Raw genomic sequence first — 20,000 nt, 5'->3', positions numbered from 1 at the left:
CACACACACACACACACACACACACACACACACACACACACACACACACACACACTCACACACACACACACACACACACACACACACACACACACACACACACACACACGTACACACACGCACGCACACACACACACACACACACACACACACACACACAACTCACTCATGCACGCGCATTCTTGAACGTTGTCTTGATCTTGACAGTGGTGAAGCTGGGGACTGGTGTTCTGAAGCATTTCGACAGTCACAACGTTGCCAGCAGACAACAGGCTATCAACTCCACGTATGATCGGCTGGTGAAACAGGCAGAGGTACTTGTTTGTACACTGTTGATAGGAGTGTGTACGTATGCGACTGTCAGTTGTATCTCCAGTTTCTTGTCTTACTTGCGTTTGTCGGATCATGTGTCTGTGAGTGAGTGTGTGTGTGTGTGTGTGTGTGTGTGTGTGTGTGTGTGTGTGTGTGTGTGTGTGTGTGTGTGTGTGTGTGTGTGTGTGTGTGTGTGTGTGTGTGTGTGTGTGTGTGTGTGTGTGTGTGTGTGTGTGTGTGTGTGTGTGTGTGTTCGTGGTTATTTATCTGCCTGTGTCTGTTGGTCTGTCTAACTGTCTTTCTGTTTGTTTGTCTGTCTGCCTGTCTGTCTGTATCTCTGTCTGTTTTTTGGCCTGTCTGCCTGAGTGTGTGTGTGTGTGTGTGTGTGTGTGTGTGTGTGTGTGTGTCTGTCTGTCTGTCTGTCTGTCTGTCTGTCTGTCTGTCTGTCTGTCTGTCTGTCTGTCTTGACTGTTAAAGGTTGATGTAAGTCAACTCTCGATCCAGGTTCGTCGTCGGTACCTGGAAGACGCTGTTCGATTGTTCGAACTCTTTCGCGATTGCGACGAAGTTGAGTCGTGGATGACCGACAAGGTGAGAGTGGCATCACCCGACGTAGTAATTCCTATCATTTCTATTCTCTCTTTCATCATAAAGGAAACAATCGGCGGAGGTGAAGATCAACAAAACAGCAAAGACCACATTGAAGCAATGAGAAAGAAATTTGATGTATGCCGTTGTCTACTCTATCCATCTCTATATTATTTCTCTTAATTAAATATTTTACTCCAAATATCTGCACTCACCTATTCACAAACATTAACGGAATTTCTTTTTCAGACCTTCAAGACCGATCTGGTTGCAAACAGCATCCGCGTGATGGATATCAGCAATCGTGCAGATGGCCTAGTAAAAGACGGTCACTCCCAAAACGGAGCCATTCGCAGAAGACAGCAACAGTTGAAAGACCGCTGGGAGGCTTTACAGAAGCTGAGAGCGAGCAGAGAGCAGACCCTAGAAGTGGCCGAAAGGTGAACGCAGTTTGCAGTTTCTCTCCGTTTGTTCAGTGTTGTTGTCTTGTTAGTCCACAAGCATGCAAATTAATAATACAATTTAATTAATTAATTTTTAAAATTAATTAATTTTAAATTATTTAATAAAGTTTATTAATTTAGATAGTTAATAAAATTAGTTGTTTGACAGGAGTGCGCACCAATTATTGGCCGGTGGGCGTGTTTTTTAAATTGGAATAAATTTTAAATTTTAAAACTAATGCGTTTGTGAACGTTGTTGTACTTCTTGTTACATACTTGGAGTCTACCAAGTCTGTTCGCATAGGACACTGAAGTATGATGGTTGTATTATTAATTAATTAAAATAATTATCTAATTACCGAATTAAGTTATTTTTAAAATAACTTATAAGGGTACATTTCTGTGCATTAAAAGTTGATGTTAGCAATAAATACATAAAATGCTTTCATGCGCACACGGATATCTTATCATACGACTCCTGTGCAACATGACTATTTATTCTTGTTGTCTTATTTTAGTGTGCAGCAGTTTCAGCAGACTTGTGACGAGACGAAAGCGTGGATGATGGAGAAAGACAGCGCCTTGTCGTCGGATGACACGGGGAAGGACCTCGCCGCCGTTCAAGTGCTTCAGAGACGTCATGCAAATCTCGAACGAGAGCTGGGTCCCGTTGAAGAAAAACTCCAAAAACTTGCAGTCCAAGCCGAACTGTAAGATGGTTGTTGATATGTACTCTTTGTCGTCAGTTTGTGGTGCTCCCGTCTTGATTTATTGGGGCAATATTGTTTGCTTAGGTTATTAACATATTTCCACGAATAGTGGCCCATAGTCAAATCGCGCCCCATGCTTGAATAATGCCCCGGTGACCCTATAACGATATTATATGCCCCCATGTTCGATTAGTGCCTCGCTGCATGGGGTCACCCAGTGAATTCAAGTGATGATAACACGCTTTCAAGGAGATGGACCTTGCCTTAATGGCCATGACGGAAATAAATGCCCAGATGATAAATTTAACGTATGCAACAGATAAGATAAGACCAGGAATAGGATTGCAATGTGATGGTATGCAAGTGAACAAAACATCAGAGTCTGTGCCACAAAGCAAAATGCCCCATGCCTGAATTGCGTCTCGTTCTCAAATAATGTTCCATATTTCGCAACAAGGAAAAACAGTGCCCCATGCGGGACTATTTGCGGAAATACAGACACTGGTGTTTGGTTACTCATTTGCCTGGTTGTGCATCTGCTGGATTATATTCCATTGTTTATGGTCACTTTGTTGTGGCAGAGTGGTGAGGAGTCATCCAGCCGACTCTCGACAAGTGCGTCAGCAGCAAGCTGAGATCAAGGGGATGTGGGACAAGCTTCAGGTGAGGAGATATGTTATTGAGAATTTTTTGTTGAAGATGCAGTGAGTTGGGAGTGCGAGAATTTGTGAACTGATCAGTTGGGACAGTCCTGGACTCCACTTTGTAACAAGGGTTGCATTAAATTTTTTGTCGTAATCAGATCAACAGTAAATTAAAATAAGTTAACATTAAGTTAAAATGAAATTAAAATCAAATTGAAATCAAATTGAAATGAAATTGAAATTGACTGAAATAGAAAATTATACAATAATTATATTAAAATTAAACTTAAATTAAATTAAATTAAATTAAATTAAATTAAATTAATCAAAATAAGGCAAATTAGATTAAATAAATTTTTGAGAAGTTTAAAATATTTTGTTTATCAAGCAAAGAGAACCAGATGTGCTAGCAATACAAAAATCTCCTTGTTCTTGCTTGTTCGTCATAGATTTGGTTGTGTTTGGACATGCGTGACGTGAATCCTGCATTTTGATTGGACATTTGCTTGTTGATACTCTAAACCTTAATCGGTATTGACTGACTTTTTGTTTCAGATGAAATCGAGTGGTAGAAAACTACAACTTGATGATGCCCACAAACTACACGAATTTCACGCCGACTCTCGATCATTGGTAAGTGATGGTGTGATTTTTAGTATTGAAGGAAGTGCCAGGGTCAGCAAATCTCTTTAATGTATCACAATTTATTGAAATTGTATGACATGATTATAACCAAGAGGAATGGGAATAATTGTGAGGTGCAGTGGAATTTGCTTTTGGTGCACATTTTTGATTTATTATATCTTTGGAATTGGTATTGTGTTGTGTCAGTTGGGTTTCGGTAATTGTTGTTTGCCTATTGGATTTCAGCTTGTTTGGGCCGGTGAAATGAAGACGGGCTTGACGTCTGATGAGTTGGGGCAGGACTCGAGTCAGGTTGAGTTGTTGATTGAGAAGCACCAAGAAAAGAAGAAGGAAATTGACAACAAAGACGAAAAGTTAGATTATTGATGCTGCAGACACTCTGCGCGCGCCCGCATACACACACACACACACACACACACACACACACACACACACACACACACACACACACACACACACACACACACACACCAGCGTTGTGCGATAATGAAAATAATTGGTATTGCCGATTATTGCCGATTACTTGAAGTCAGTATCACGATTTATCGATTAATCGGTAAGTCTGACCTCGTATTTCATTAATGCTCATTTACATACACCTTCACAATTTTACACAACAGCACAGCTCCATTCGAGATCATAGTAACACAGTGAAGACTCTATCAGGCAATAGTTACATAACTACTGCAAGTTTTCTGCAAGGAAACACAACATCGATGCATTATCGGGATCCAGGTTCGCTCGTTTTGAGCTGATAATGTTCCCAGCTGTTGAAAAGAGCCTTTCTGCAGGAGTACTTGTGGCTGGTATACAGAGTAGTCTTTGGGCAATTTTGGAAATGGCAGGAAACCGAGAACTGTTTTGCTCCCACCACTTCAAAGCATTCTCATCAATGTTCAAGCATGGCTCATCAAGATACTTCTGCAAGACGTTTTCTGCTTTGTCCCTGGAGGTCACTTGTTTCGCTTGACTCAGATTGGTAAACATGTCACCAAGAAGCTGGCCTAATTCACTCTTGTGCTTTTTTGGCAGTGGAAGCTGGTCTTCATTCTTTTCTTCAGAAGCTGCTGGTTCTGTGTCTGAATTTAGAGACTCATAGTGGTCGATTGCCTCCTCCAAAACAAATGTGTGAAGCTTTTTCCGATTGTCGTCACTCATGAAAGGCAGGCTCTTGAATCTTGGGTCAAGAAAGCATGCACAGTCAAGCAGGTTTGAAATTGAAAGTGATTGGTATCGAGAACCAAGGTTGCTGACCATATCCCTCTTCATGTTCTTGATTACGGAGGAGTCAGTTTCCTGTAGTTGCAGCACATTCTCAGTGAGGTGATGAAGGAGTGGTCTAATTATTGATATAGTGACATACTGTTCTCCTTGAACTTGAATGGTCACATCTCTAAATGGCTTCAGGACATTTACCAACTGCTCCAGCAGGGTGAAGTCTTCTTCCTTGGGCAACAGGTCTAATCGTTTTAGCTCTACCAGTGTTGCACACACAGGACCTTGTTGTTCTATGATCCTTTGAACCATATCATAGGTGGAATTCCATCGTGTCTCCACATCCTTCACCAGCTTATGCACTGGAGACTCCAACGCTGCTTGTTTCTTGGTTAGGAGGTTCGCAGCAACTGTGGATTTCCGAAAGAATTTGACCAGCCTGGAACATCTGGCAAGGGCCACCTGTATCTGTTGCTGTTTCAGCCCTGCTTTCACACATAGATTGATAGTGTGACCAAAACAACCTAAGCACTTCCATTTCAAAATATCTGCTACTGCTTTTTGTATGTTGGCTGCGTTGTCTACTGTGGCACCAGAAAGTTTTGTAGAATCAAGTTCCCATTGCTTCAGAATATCCTCCAGACTAGCAGCCAGGTTCTCAGCTGTGTGCTTGTCAGGTAGCTCCACATTCTCCAGGACGAGGTGCTGAAGCTGCCAGTCACTACTAATGGTGTGAAAGGTGACACCGATAAAAGAGTTGTTGGCACAACTGGTCCAACAATCTGTTGTTATGGCGTACCATTCTGCCAAAGATACCACGGTTGCAACTGATTCCTTGACTTTCACATAGAGAGCGGGAAGCACTCTTTGGGTGAATGTTTTTCGGCTCGGAATTTCATAGCGAGGTTCAAGAACCTTGAACATACTTCGAAATCCGAGGCACTCTACGGCACTAACCGGCTGCATGTCTTTAGCAATGAAGTAGGCAACGGCGTCAGTGATCACAGAGGCTCTCTTACTGGATGTTGGTAGCTTTGCTGCGAGTTGGAATGGACTGACGAATGCAGCTTTCTCTCCTACAGTAGATGACATCGAGACGGCCTGATCCTCTTGCGCACGTTTCTCCTTCTGCTTCGCGGGATTTGAGTCTCTTGAGAGACTTGTTTTCATAAACACTAGCGGGTGACGAGATTTCATGTGAGCGGCCAGGTTGGTGGTGTTACCACAGTACTTCAGAACGGCGCCGCATTTGTTGATGGTGCATACAACCTATAGACAGAGCGAAGCCAAAACTGCAATGGCGAAGAGTACCGCCAGACATGCTGCAAGATCTATTACGTGTTTCGGATCCTCAATCTTCCCGTTTTCACCACGGAAGCCAAAGTACCGCCAAACTTCGGAAGAGCACTGCCTAGGAGGCAGGAGACCCGCTTCTTTCAAGTAATTTCTGTCTGGTACTTCCCTTACACTCATTTGAAGTCAAGACTAACAGACACTGCACTGAGCAAACGACCTACACGTGACGACTGAATGCGCATGCCCGATTAATCGATAGGGAGTTCCCCGGCCATCGATGCCTTATCGATGCGTCACAAGCAATCGATAAATCGAATAATCGATTTAATCGCACAACGCTGTCACACACACACACACACACACACACACACACACACACACGCGCACGCACGCACGCAGACACACACACACACACACACACACACACACACACACACACACGCGCACACACACACACACACACACACACACACACACACACACACACACAACTGCATTTACCTATAATGCCTGACTCTTGCATAGAAATAGAGTTACAATCACGTTACAAAACAAAACTTTCTTTAGGTTTGAATGTCTTCTTGCTCTCGGAAAGCAGATGCTTTCAGCAAGTCGCAATGCACCAGAAGTACGAGAGCGGATGAAACAGTTGACCCAGGAGCGTCAAGCTCTTCGAGCCGTGTGGGCCGCCAGAAACGATCAGCTTCACGATTGCCTCGGGCTGCAGCTGTTCAACAGAGAGGCAAAGCAAGTGGAAGGAGTCGTAGCTTCTCATGAAGCAATGCTGGCTAATGAAGATATTGGGGTACGAATAATTGACGGTGGTTTTAGGCTTTTAGCTTACCGTCTTATTGGTCTTTCTGTTTGTGATTGTTTATTTTATTGTTTTATTTGGTCTGCATTAATTTTATAATAATTAAGCAATTTACAATTATTAATAATCCAATTTAGTTTTGCATTAGTCAATTTAGAATTATCGATTGGTGTAATTAAATTTAATTAATAATTAATTGATTTTGAATTGTTACTTAATCGGATTTAGATTAGCCAATTAATTAATTTAGAATTATTTATTAATCTGACCTAACTAATTGATTAATTTATTGATTAATTAATTAATAATTCTGAAGATATCAAATAATTAATTAATTAATTATTTTTTAGTTATTCTGACCTAGATTGGTTAATTAATTGATTTATTTTTTTGTTTCAAATTATTAATTGACTAAGTTAGTTAATAATCAATTAATTAATTCAAAATTTATAATCTGACCTAAATTAGTCAGATTAGTCAAACCTAATATTTCAGTAGTTTCATACATTTTGTTCCACTATGCATGTTGCTGGCTTATTTCCAATCTCAGTCAGTCCTGATGTCGACATGTTTTGTGGTGAATACTCACCTTTCTCGATTATTTTCTAGTCTGCATTGGACACTGCCGAATTGTTAGTGAAAAGCCACGAAGAGCTTGAAGTCCAGTTGGCAGCTCAAGACGATAAAATAGCCTCTTTGGCTGAACAAGCCTACAAATTGATCAATTCGGGTCACTACGATGCTGTCAGGTATCAATTACTGATGTTGGGTTGCCGTTGTTCTAACGCAATGTGTGTGTGTGTGTGTGTGTGTGTGTGTGTGTGTGTGTGTGTGTGTGTGTGTGCGTGCGTGCGTGCGTGCGTGCGTGCGTGCGTGCGTGCGTGCGTGCGTGCGTGCGTGCGTGCGTGCGTGCGTGCGTGCGTGCGTGCGTGCGTGCGTGCGTGCGTGCGTGCGTGCGTGCGTGCGTGCGTGCGTGCGTGCGTGCGTGCGTGCGTGCGTGCGTGCGTGCGTGCGTGCGTGCGTGCGTGCGTGCGTGCGTGCGTGCGTGCGTGCGTGCGTGCGTGCGTGCGTGCGTGCGTGTGTGTTGACCTTTGCTCATTGGTATTTACTGTTTCTTTTGGCTTTAGTGTTGCATCTAGAAGAGATGTTGTGTTAGCTCGAAGTAAGAAGGTAAAGGACATGGCAACTGCCAGAAGGCTGAAACTGAACGACAGCGTGACCTATCATCAATTCCAAAGAGAAGCTGCAGACGTAGGCAATTTGTTTATGTGCGCACGGTGGTTTCGACGCTTGTGTGTGTGTGTGTGTGTGTGTGTGTGTGTGTGTGTGTGTGTGTGTGTGTGTGTGTGTATGTGTGTGTGTGTGTGTGTGTGTGTGTGTGTGTGTGTGTGTGTGTGTGTGTGTGCGTGTGAGTGTGTGTGTGCGTGCGTGTGTGTGTGTGTGTGTGTGCGCGCTCGCGCGCTCGCGTGTCCGTGACTGTGTGTTTGTCTGTCGGTCTGTTTGTTATATTGTTTGTCGGTCTGCTTTGTTTTCTATTTGTCGGTCTCTTTGTCTGTCTGTATGTATGTATGTTGTGTGTGTGTGTGTTGCTGTTTGCTTGTGTGTGACACTGTGTGTGTGTGTGTGTGTGTGTGTGTGCGTGCGTGCGTGCGTGCGTGTGTGTGCACGCGCTACTATCATATACACTTAGTTAAGACATGCTGGACGTATTCAATTACAGATAAGTGCATGGATGATGGAAAAACTTCAAGTAGCAACAGACGAGTCATACAAGGACTCCACAAACTTGTCTGCCAAACTTCAAAAGCATCAAGCATTCGAAGCCGAATTGGCTGCCAACAAGGCTTCGGTCGACGCCGTTATTGTAAATGGTGAAACTCTCTGCCATACCAAACACTACGCGGCACCCGAAATCAAACAAGCGGTCGTCGGTTTGTCGTCATTGTGGGAACAACTAGCGACAGCGTCTGCCAACAAAGAGCAGAGACTGTTGGAGGCGGCTGATCAGCAGCGTTTCAATCGAGGAGTTGAAGATTTCGATATGTGGTTGAAGGATGTGGAGGCGGTTTTGAGCAGCTCGGATCTCGGCCGAGATCTGTCAAGCGTAAACCATCTGCTGAAGAAGCAGCAGCTCGTCGAGAACGACATTCAAATGCGCGGCGACATGATGGAGGAACTCCGAGGTCAAGGCAACCGTTTGGTCGCACAGGGACACTTCGGTAGCGACGCGATACAGCGAAAGATTCGCGACGTTACGAATCGATTCGAAGGGTTGAGCTCGTTGGTTGCGGACAGACGCTCTCAATTGGAGGCGTCTCGCAAAGTGCATCAGTTCTTTCGCGACGTCGAAGACGAGAATCAGTGGATACGAGAACATATTGTCGTAGCTGCTTCACCCGACGTCGGATCGTCCCTCACGAGCGTTCAGAACATACAGAAGAAGCATCATGCTCTCGAACTCGAATTGGCAACGCATCGCACGCAAGTCGCCTCTCTCGATGCGCGTACTAAGGAACTTATGGCGCAGGGAAACTTCGCGTCCGATGCCATTTTTCAACAGAATCGATTGGTGCAGACGGCGTGGAAGAATCTGCTGGCGCATTCGGAGGCGAAGAAGAGGAAGTTGGCCGATTCGCTGAAGGCGCAGCAGTATTACTACGAGGCGAATGAAGCGGATGTGTGGATGAACGAGAAGGCGGGCATTGCAAGCAATCAGGATTACGGCAAGGAAGAGGTCGTCGCTGAGAAACACCTGCAGAAGCATAAGGTAAGCATTTGAGGCAGTTTGGTAAGTTATAGTACGTTGTGCTGTTGCTCCTTTATCTACCCATACATGCAGTACTCTGCAAATGCTGTAAGTTCCTCCTGTCTCTTTACAATCTGGAAGCAAAAGCCTCACCTACCTCATGAACTAGCAATTCAATGTGACTGCATGCAAACATCGAAGACAACACGTAACAATGCTCTAAGAGTGCTACTGTTCGGTTCTTGTGGCAATGGTAGGGAAGAAGAACACATTACTTTGTCAGACTGCGAGTTTACTGTTGCTGTGAAGACAGGTCGGCTAATTGCTATACTTAGCAATTTTGGGTTAACTGGTTTTTAATTTCTCACAGCTTTTTTGTTATTATTTATAGTTGTTGATCTGAAATCCTGTAATTCGTTTTTGGTCGGAAAGATAAACGTTTAAATTATAATTATTGGTGTTCCCTATTTAGGCTTTGGAGCTAGACGTCGAATCGTATGCGAGTGTGGTGACAGATCTCGCTGAACAGGCGAACAACTTGTCTACCAGCGGGCATTTCGACTCGGAAAACATCAGCGCAAGGCAGGTGAGAAGGAAACGAGCAAAACATTTAGTATATCTAAAAAAATGCTCAAATTGTCTGTCTGCGTGCGTGTGTGCGTGTGGTGTGTGTGTGTGTGTGTGTGTGTGTGTGTGTGTGTGTGTGTGTGTGTGTGTGTGTGTGTGTGTGTGTGTGTGTGTTCGCGATACGCGACCACGTCTTTAGTCCGTTTGCAACGGAAATCGTACGCACACTGGGCACGCGCAGGAAAAGGTTTGCATACAAAAATAATGCACAGGGTCCTCTCTCTAGAGATCGACCCCCTAAAATTTCTTGACGACGCAAACGCTACACATTTTTGTTCATTCACACACACACACACACACACACACACACACACACACACACACACACACACACACACACACACACACACACACACACACATCAGTCCTGTGGAGGCTGTACGTACCGTAGTCCTTCGCAAGGCTTCGAGCAGTCGCAGATTTCTTGCCGTTTGAATTTTATTTTCGATTAATTTTGCACCGAATCCAACTTACACGTTTCCTGCACCCAGCGCTACACAGGGAGTATGTCCATTTCTATCAAAAAAAGCGCGAAGAGCAGGTTGAATCAGAACATCCGGGACTTCGCAACAAAGATTGCACTTGACGAGTCCGCTCACGCTCAAACTTTGTCTTCCGTCAGAACACTACACAGTATCTTGCCCGCACGAAGGACGGGGCATGCATCTAGTTTGATTTAAAAAGGAAATTGCTAAGCTTATGCGGTTGAAGAGCGAACTCAAACACCAGGCGGCAGGAACAATAAAAATTAAGAACCCAGGCTTTTATTAATGAGATTCATTGTAGTTGCTATCTCGCATACAGAGACGTTACATGTAACACAAGGACACATATCAAGCTTTCTTGACTCTTTCTAATCTGTCTTTTAGTCACAACTGGAGGAGCAACTTCTTGGTCTTCAGACTCTAACTTCAGTGCGACGACAAAGACTTCAAGAGTCGAAGAAGCTGCACCAGTTCAATCGAGAAGTCGACGAAGTTATGTCGTGGTTGAGCGACAAACAAGCGATAGCGAGCTCCGAAGACTACGGCAAAGACTTCGAACATCTTGAGGTAACAACTTAAACAAGCCAGTAAAGAAAGTTTCTTACAAACTCCACTTTGGTTTGTCGACCAGGTTCTTCAGAAGAAGTTTGCTGATTTTCGACAAGACATTAAGTCCTCGTCGGGAACGTACAACGCTGCTATGAACATGGCGCGCAAGCTGGTCGCAGAAGGCCATTCGGACACAGTGATGATCAAAGACAAGCAAGATCAAATGCGGTAACCTTTCACATACACCATTTATTCATCAACCTTGAGAGATTTATATTTTACTAGATTCTGAACCCGTTTTATACACGGATATGTTAGCTGGCGAAAGTTACAATTTAGATCTGTGGGCATTCTTCTTTATATCTGCATGCTGCACTTTTACTGGTACTGAGCCCTGGCAGTATGAGGAGAGTAGCACAATGGCAACACGCGTCAGGATCCGTAGGTGTCTGCATGACTCTCTCTGAGCCTATTTAGTGCCCGACAGCTTTCACGTTGTTCTGGGTTCTCTTTCTCGTTGTTCTGGGTTCTCTTTCTCGTTGTTCTGGGGTGTCTTCCTGTTGTGCATGCATGATGTGCATGCTCTCTGTTGGCTGACAACTTTCCATCACGTTTCCTGGTGTCTCTTGCTTCATCAAGGTTAGTTGTCTTTTGGCAACAGACGTGCGACGGCGTAGAGCAGTTGTCGTCTTCTGGGGCATCTCAATGAAAGAAATACCCACAGATTCATGTAGTTGTAACTTTTGCCTGCTAATATAGCCCAGAGTGGAATTGAAATGCAAAATTTTTGGTCAGACATTGTGCTCTAGAAATCGAGGTTGACCTGACATTTTAAATTTTGGGCATTACTTCTTATTTGATTTGACAGTTTATTTTGTAATTATTGACATCATCAAACGCGCATACAAACAAACGGACATACAGATAAACAAACAGACAGAATACAGACCTACAGAAATACAGACAGATAGACATACAGACAGACGGGCAAAACTACAGACAGACAGACGAAAATACAGACAGACAGACAAAGAGACAGACAGAAATGCAGACAGACAGATAGAAAAACAGACAGACAGAGGTATACAGACAGACGGACGGACGGACACACACACACACACACACACACACACACACACACACACACACACACACACACACAAACAAACAAACAAACAAACAGGCAGACAAACGCACATACAAATTTATTTTAATTTCTTTATTTGTTGCATTATACTGACTATTGATTTAATTTGCTATCAAAATACATTACAGTATCACAGTATGGTGACTGGTCACTCTCACATCTTGGGACCATCAACTGTATAATTAGATTTTGCCTGCTGCTTCCGTCAGTTGCCTAGACGTTTGGGTGACTTATTTACTCCCTACCATTCATGCAATACCTATTACGGTTTGACCAATCATGTAGATATGCTTGATCAAAGCAAAATTGTGGTTTGGTTTTGAACAACAGTTGGTCCGTCAATGATCGATGACTGACAGTCATATTCCACTCTGACCCATCTCTACAATGACAACCTTAATTAACATCTGGTCAACACGTTTCCAATTAATTTAAGCACTGAACAATCTTTCTCTTCAGAACTCTATATCTTTGCTCTGGACGTAGTTTGCTCTGTTTGCAAACAGCTAGATAACTACAGCTTGCTCAGATAACACCGTCTGATGGGACTGCTGGATAGCATTGTGACGTAACAATATTAATTAAGGGTAGCTCTACAGCACTATGTCGTTCTACGTTGCACCCTAAAAGGGGACCCAAGTAAAGCTGGAGGCCGACGCCACCCTGCCTATGTTCTTACCCTTGCCGAGTTGCGCCTGTACCCCAGATTTCAGCCTTCTCGGTGATCTGTATGTCATATAGAGATTTATATAATATTGACATTAACAAACACACATATAAACAGGCAGACTGACAAACAAACAAACAGACAGAAATACAGACAGACAGACAGACAAACAAACAGACAGAAATGCAGACAGACATATGATAGATACTATCAAAGTAGCTTGCATTAAACTAAAGCTGAACTTAGTAGCTTGTATGCATTTAGTGTTAGAAATGTAACGTAAAGTTTGTGTTTCAATAAATGAAATTTACAGACAGACAGACAGAAATACAGATGGATAGACAGACAGACAGACAGACAGACAGAAATATCGACATAATTCATAAATAATATTAGAGATTTTTTAGATTTATTGGTTTTCTTTGTCAGATTGGGTTACAATACGCTTGTCAGTCAGATGTCAAATAGAGCCAAGAAGCTGGCTGGCGCTCACGAAATCCACCGGTACAAACGCGATGCTGGCGACCTGCTGGCGCGCGTGCAGGAAAAGGAGGCTAGTCTCCCGGATGATTACGACCTGGGGAGAAATCTCGGGGACGTACAGAATTTGATAAGTAAACAAAACGTTTTCGAGAGAGAAATTGCAGCTCTGGGCACACAGGTACGTCGTATTTTATTTTTATTAAATTTATTAAAATTAATTAATTTAAATATATTGAAATATATTAATGTTAAGTCAAATAATTTATTATTTTTTGTGTTTTCTAATTTACTGTTGGATTGTTTGTGCTTGAAGGTACAAAGTTTAAACAACGAGGCGTCGAGACTGGCTGCGTCGTATCCGGGAGTTCAGGCGCTCGAGATCAATTCGAAACAGGAGGAGGTTGAGACGGCGTGGGAGAACCTTGAAAGTCGTTCGATGCTGAGAAAGAGCCGTTTGATGGCGTCGCGCGAGCTGCAAACGTTGAACAACTCGGTAAGAGCGAAAAGAAAATCAGACTAATTAATATTAATTGTATTTTGATAGCATGCGTAGTTGGTTAAACATTTTCTTGATGAGCATGGGTAGTTGATTAAAGAGGTTTCTTGATGAGCATGCGTAGTTGGTTGAAAAGTTTTCTTGATGTGAGCATGCGTAATTGTTTCTTGATAGGGATGCGTAGTTGGTTAAAGAGGTGTCTTGAAGAGCATGCGTAGTTTACAAAGTTTTCTCGATGAGCAGGCGTAGTTGGTTAAAGAGGTTTCTTGAAGATCATGCGTAATTGTTTGAAATTTTTTTTTGATGAGCATGCGTAGTTGGTTAAAGTTTTCTTTATGGGCATGCGTAGTTTGTTAAAAAGTTTTTTTGATGAGCATGTGTGAGCATGCGTAGTTGGTTATAAAGTTTTCTTGATGAGCATGCGCAGTTTGGTTTTCTTTGATGAGCGTGCGTATTGGTTAAAAAGAAGTGTTGATGATAATGCGTAGTTCGTTAGGTAGTAACCAGGTACACGACATAGCATTCTTTCGTGTTTTACATAGGTTCGTGATTTGCTGTCGTGGATCAGTGAGATGAAAGTGAGAATGACGAGTGAAGATCCCGTTCACACTGTGACGGAAGCGGACGACTTGATGAGTCGACACAACAGTAACAAAGCGGAGATCGACGCGCGCGAAGATGGCCTTATCAAGATAAGGCAAACTGGACAGAGACTCATAAGTCAAGGCCACTACGCTGCCACTGAGGTGCAGCCATTGTCAGAGAGAAATATGTTTATGTGCAGATTTTGTGTGTGTGTGTGTGTGTGTGTGTGTTTGTTTGTCTGTGTATTGATTTGCCTGCGTGCCTGTTTGTCGGTGTGTCTGTCTATCGTTGTGTCTATCTGTCTGTCTGTTCGTCTGTGTGTTTGTCTGTCTGTCTGATTGTTTGTTATGTCTATCTGTCTGTCTGTCTGTCCGTCTGTCTTATTTCACTATTGAACACAAAAATCAAAATTTTACAAGAACACTATAGGTAAAGTGCTAAGCTCAATGTCCATTTACTGTCTGTCTGTCTGTCAATGGTAGTATATTTTCATAAATTGACACTAAATCATCCACATATGTTAAGGTCGTAAACAAAACAGTAAACTATCTAGCTAACAACGGCTCAGAATACGAGTCAAACTCTACATGTCCATGACCAGAATGTCTGCTAAGTTTCCTTTCTGTCTGTCTATCTGTCTGTCGGTCTGTCTGTCGGTCTGTCTGTCTGTCTGTCTAGCTGTCTGTCTGTCTGTCTGTCTGTCTGTCTGTCTGTAAGTATGTCTGTCGCTGTGTCTGTCTGTGAATATGTCTGTCTGTGAATATGTCTGTCTGTCAAAGTATTTCGCTGTGAAGGACTGGTTCATCATAATAGTTTAGGATGTGTACAAGTAGAGGATCTGTAACAATAAAATAATCTGTCTGTCTGTCTGTCCTTCCGTCCGTCCGTCTATCTTTCTTTCTGTCTGTCTGTTCATCTGTCTGTTCGTCTGTCTATCTGTGTCTGGACGTTACATTCTATTTATGTATTTATGTATGTAAGTATGTATGTACATCCGTCCGTCCGTCCATCTGTCCCTCCGTTCGTCTATCTGTCTGTCTGTATGTCCGTCCATTTGTCTGTCTATCTGTCTCTTTGTCTGTGTAGTTGTGGGTCTATGCCTGTGTTTGTGGTTTAAACTTTTTTCTCTCACATTTTTGTGTTTCCAGATACGTCAGCGTTTATCCGATTTGGCCAAGGCTAAGTCGGCTCTCGACGACACGTGGTTGGATCGCAGACATCGCTACGCCGAGCTCATCGATCAACAACAATTCTACCGCGACGCACGACAGATAGACGACATGAGCAACGCGCAAGAAATATTCCTTCTCAATGACGACCTCGCTGACACCGTTGACGGCGTAGAAGCAATGCTGAAGAAACACGAAGCATTTGAGAAGACGGTTGCCGCTCAAGAGGAGAAGGTTACCTCACTTGTCGAGTTTTCCGATCGTTTGTTGGCCGCTGCACACTTCGATACTGACAACATTAAGTCTCTTCTTGAACGCGTGTTGGAACGGTGATCTCAACTCAGTGTTTTTCTCTGTTTATTTGTTTAACTTTTATGTGTTTTTGCAGACGGAATAGTTGCAAGGAGAAGGCAGATAAGAGAAAGCGACGGCTGGACGAGAACAGAAACTTAGTGAACTTCAGGAGAGATATTTCTGAGGTAATACGAGAAAGTACTGTGCACGTATCACAATTTTTGAGAAGCGATATTATCAAAAAAATTTACTTAACACTAGAAGAGAAAGCTCACTATGAGTCTATCGTACGAGAAGAGGGATTATTATCTATGAATGACATTTTCTGTGATAGGTGTTGAGTTGGATTTGGGAGAAAATGCAGACAGCTAATGACGAGTCTTATCTGGACCCGACTAATCTTGTCGGCAAAGAGCAGCAACACAAAGCGTTCAAGGCAGAACTGACCTCCAACCAGGAGCTTGTTGAAGAGGTCACTCAAAGCGGGGAGGCTCTCATAGCAGCTAGGCACTACGCAGGCAAGGAAGTCAAAGACCAACTTCACGAATTGTTGTCTCAATGGGATAGACTTAAGGAGGCAACGGAAAACAGAGAGAGAGGATTGGCGGAGGCGATGGCGCTCGTGCAGTTTAATCGCGAAGCGAACATGATGGAGTCGTGGGTGAAGGAAAAGGCGCAGATAGCTTCACAAGAAGAAATCGGGCGAGACCTGGAGCACTGCGAAATGCTGCAGAGAAAGTTTGAAGATTTCTACAATGATCTATCAGCAGACGAAGCCCGCCTCGACAGCCTCAACAGTCTTGCACAGACTCTTATTGAAGAGGGACACTCGGAAGGCGACGCCATTGCGAATCGACTTAGGGCGCTTAGCGGGCAGTGGGAAGAACTGCTGTCTCTCAGTGATAGGCGGAGGGAGACGCTAGAGAATGCGCGGCAAATCCATAAGTTTGATCGCGACGCGAACGACGTGAACGACCGCATCCACGCGAAGGGTCGGACTCTTTCGAGCGACGAGTACGGAAAAGATTTACCGAGCGTCGAACGTTTGCTGAGAAAGCACGACGAACTGGAACGCGATCTGACGGTGATTGAGGGTCGGTTGGAGGAGCTGGACGGCGAGGCTCGACGCCTCGTTTCCGAGCAACCTCCCAATGCTCCCGTCGTCGAACAAAAGCTGGCGGATATCCTCGCCACTTGGCAGACGCTCGTCGAACAAGCGAACGAACGGAAAGCGAAGCTTGAGCAGTCGCGGAAGTTGCAGGAATTTCTGAAGACGTTGCGCAACTTGCAGACGTGGATGGCTGACGTTTCCGTGCGCATGACGTCTGGCGAGCAGACGCAAGACGTCGAAGAGGCGGAGCACATGCTGCAAGCTCATCAAGAACGATTTGCTGAAATAGAGACGCGTCAAGAGAGCATCTCAGCCCTCAGATCATTCGGCGAGGAGTTAATGTCGGAGGAACATTACGCGTCGGACGACATCAAGACGAAGCTATCCGCACTCGACGAAGAAGAGGAAAAACTGCTGAAAGCTTGGCAGACGACTTCGTATCGCCTCAATCAAGCTCTCGATCTCCAACGCTTCAATCGAGAAGCGGAACAGGTCGATGCTTGGATCGGCACGCAAGAAGCCTTCCTACAAAACGACGACGTTGGAGACACTCTGGACGGCGTCAATGCACTGAAAAAGAAACACGACGACTTTGAAAAATCTGTCGAAGCTCAGGAAGACAAGATCAAGGCATTAGATCAGACGGCAACGAAGCTAATCGCCGAGAATCATTACGACGGCTCCGCCATTGCATCGCGCAGGGTCGCCGTTTTGGCGCGAAGGAATAAGCTGATCGAGTTGTCTGGAGATCGGAAGCTGCGGCTCGAGGATTCGTTTCGTTTCCAGCAGTTTCGACGCGACGCGTTCGAAGTGGAGAGTTGGATCAGCGAGAAGATGCAGATCGCTGGCGACGAGTCGTACCAGGATCCGTCGAATCTGCAGAGCAAGTTGCAGCAGCACAACGCGTTTGAAGCGGAACTGATAGCGAACAAGTCGAGGGTGGATACGGTGGTCGAGGTTAGAAGCAAAAGCATTGATCGTTGAATTTTTCTGTCGGCTGTTATAGTTGTGTTATAGCGTTTGTGCACATTTTTTTGTTATTACGTCTTATGTCAGACCAAATATAATTTTGTGTGCTCGGATTTTCGACATGAAATCGGAGTGATCGTAACCGCGTGATGTTTTCAGGGTGGACAGTGGTTTGTGTTTAATGCATTGTACATGACAAACGTCGAAAGGTCCTAAGGCGCTGTTGAAAATGTTCGATAACTTCAACGAGAACAGGCAACCAACTGTGTACAAGAACTGTGATCTAGATAGAAATCCAAGGTATTGCAAGGACATGATACTGATATGGAAGCTGTTTGCTCTTCTCTCTTTCTCTCGCGTGTTTCTATTTTTGTGGGTGGCAAGTGCGGAGGCGTCCACTCGATGGTCTCGGGCGATCATCATAAACAAGTCAGCAACACGAACGAAGTCGTTTTATTACAATTACGCCATTGCGCATGGGCACACCAAATTTATTTGAGCAACCGGCAAATCCGAGCCTCGAGACATTAGTCGTTCTGGAATCCAGTGTGTGCCGTTTGTCCGTCTACAATAAATGACATTATTTGTTAAGGCAATTCTTAACCGCTTATATATCTCTTTGTAGGTTGGCGAGACGCTGGTAAAAGCTGATCACTTTGCGTCTACAGAAATCGAGACGCGCATTGACGACCTGCGTTCTCTGTGGCAAAAGCTGACCGCCATCTCTTCCGACAAAACACAGAAACTGAAGGAGGCATTTCAACAGCAACTCTTTACTCGCAATGTCGAGGACATCGCCGGATGGATTCAAGAAGTCGAGGCCGCTCTGACGTCGGAAGACTGCGGCCGCGATCTGACGAGCGTCAAGACTCTGCAGAAGAAGCATCAGCATCTGGAGACCGACATCAGCGCTCATCAGGATCGCATCGACGACGTCGACTCGCACGTGAAGCAGTTCCGCGAGTCGAACCACTTCCGCGTCGACGAGATCGAGGACGCGGCGCGCGCGTTATTCGATCGATACTACGCGCTCACAGAGCTCACGACGCGACGTCATCAGCTGTTGGACGCCGCACTCGAGCTGCAGCAGTTCTACCGCGACGTGGAAGACGAGATGTCGTGGATCCGTGAGAAGGAGCCTCTGGCCTCGACGTCCGATTTGGGGCACAACCTATTGGGTGTTCAGAACTTGATCAAGAAACATCAAGCGTTGGAAGGTGAGTTGACGGGTCACGAGAATTTGGTCGAGCGCGTGAAAAGCACCGGACAGAGTCTCATATCGTCGGGCCATTCGGCGGCGGCCGATATAAAGGTGCGACACGACATGCTGCTGTTGAGCTGGTCGAATCTGCAGATGCTGGTGACGAATCGGAGACAGAATTTGGAGAAGTCGCTGGAGGTTCATCGTTTCTATTCCGAGATAACGGAAGCGGAGACGTGGATGCGAGAGATGAAGCCGGTCGTCGGGAGCGAGGAGTATGGCAGAGATGAGGACAGTTCTGAGGCGTCGAAGAAGAAACACGAAGCCGTTGTGCAAGACTTGGAAGGTGTGTGAGGCGAGAAGGCGTTGTGTGTGTGTATGTGCGTGCGCGCGCGTGTGTGTGTGTGCGTGCGTGCGTGCGTGTGTGTGTGTGTGTGTGTGTGTGTGTGTGTGTGTGTGTGTGTTCGTTCTATAGAAGAAACATTCAGGATCTAGAATAATTTCATCTTCGCTGCACGTCTACATTGAATCTTGCGAATTAATTGGTCGGGAAGGGTGACAAACACAGAGGGTCTGCAAAGAGCTGAAATAGCAGGAATTGAATACATGTTGTCTCAACACCAACTGAAATGGGTGGGTCATGTCACAAGAATGGAGTATTATACTGTCAGTTGTTAGATGCACCGAGAAAGCTTGTTGTCAGAAGTCGAGGTCTAAAGACACTTTGAGACACAATGTACAGAATGTAGTGATCATAAAATTGGGAAATGATAGCATGTGACCGTTCCAGATGGAAGAAAAAAG

At 44.5% G+C, this 20,000-nt stretch overlaps 1 protein-coding gene across 1 annotated transcript in view; it reads left to right on the top strand.

Moving 5' to 3' along the window:
• The window catches only part of LOC134198440 (spectrin beta chain, non-erythrocytic 1-like), a 65,723-nt gene that overhangs the window by 33,998 nt on the left and 11,725 nt on the right, over nt 1–20,000 (top strand). Inside the window, exons 20-41 of the mRNA XM_062667848.1 lie at nt 208–314; nt 817–903; nt 967–1,038; nt 1,150–1,340; nt 1,862–2,053; nt 2,635–2,716; nt 3,253–3,330; nt 3,568–3,695; nt 6,421–6,658; nt 7,277–7,416; nt 7,795–7,918; nt 8,388–9,434; nt 9,886–9,999; nt 10,910–11,092; nt 11,157–11,302; nt 13,318–13,549; nt 13,685–13,864; nt 14,410–14,613; nt 15,601–15,950; nt 16,010–16,100; nt 16,250–17,983; nt 18,621–19,542. Coding sequence (XP_062523832.1) covers nt 208–314; nt 817–903; nt 967–1,038; nt 1,150–1,340; nt 1,862–2,053; nt 2,635–2,716; nt 3,253–3,330; nt 3,568–3,695; nt 6,421–6,658; nt 7,277–7,416; nt 7,795–7,918; nt 8,388–9,434; nt 9,886–9,999; nt 10,910–11,092; nt 11,157–11,302; nt 13,318–13,549; nt 13,685–13,864; nt 14,410–14,613; nt 15,601–15,950; nt 16,010–16,100; nt 16,250–17,983; nt 18,621–19,542 — 6,642 coding nt within the window. The remainder of the gene's footprint in view (nt 1–207; nt 315–816; nt 904–966; nt 1,039–1,149; nt 1,341–1,861; nt 2,054–2,634; nt 2,717–3,252; nt 3,331–3,567; nt 3,696–6,420; nt 6,659–7,276; nt 7,417–7,794; nt 7,919–8,387; nt 9,435–9,885; nt 10,000–10,909; nt 11,093–11,156; nt 11,303–13,317; nt 13,550–13,684; nt 13,865–14,409; nt 14,614–15,600; nt 15,951–16,009; nt 16,101–16,249; nt 17,984–18,620; nt 19,543–20,000) is intronic.

This window comes from Corticium candelabrum, chromosome 2, assembly GCF_963422355.1.
Source record: "Corticium candelabrum chromosome 2, ooCorCand1.1, whole genome shotgun sequence".
Classification (NCBI taxonomy): domain Eukaryota; kingdom Metazoa; phylum Porifera; class Homoscleromorpha; order Homosclerophorida; family Plakinidae; genus Corticium; species Corticium candelabrum.
Note: the sequence above shows the minus strand (reverse complement) of the source record. Positions and strands in the feature narration are given on the sequence as shown.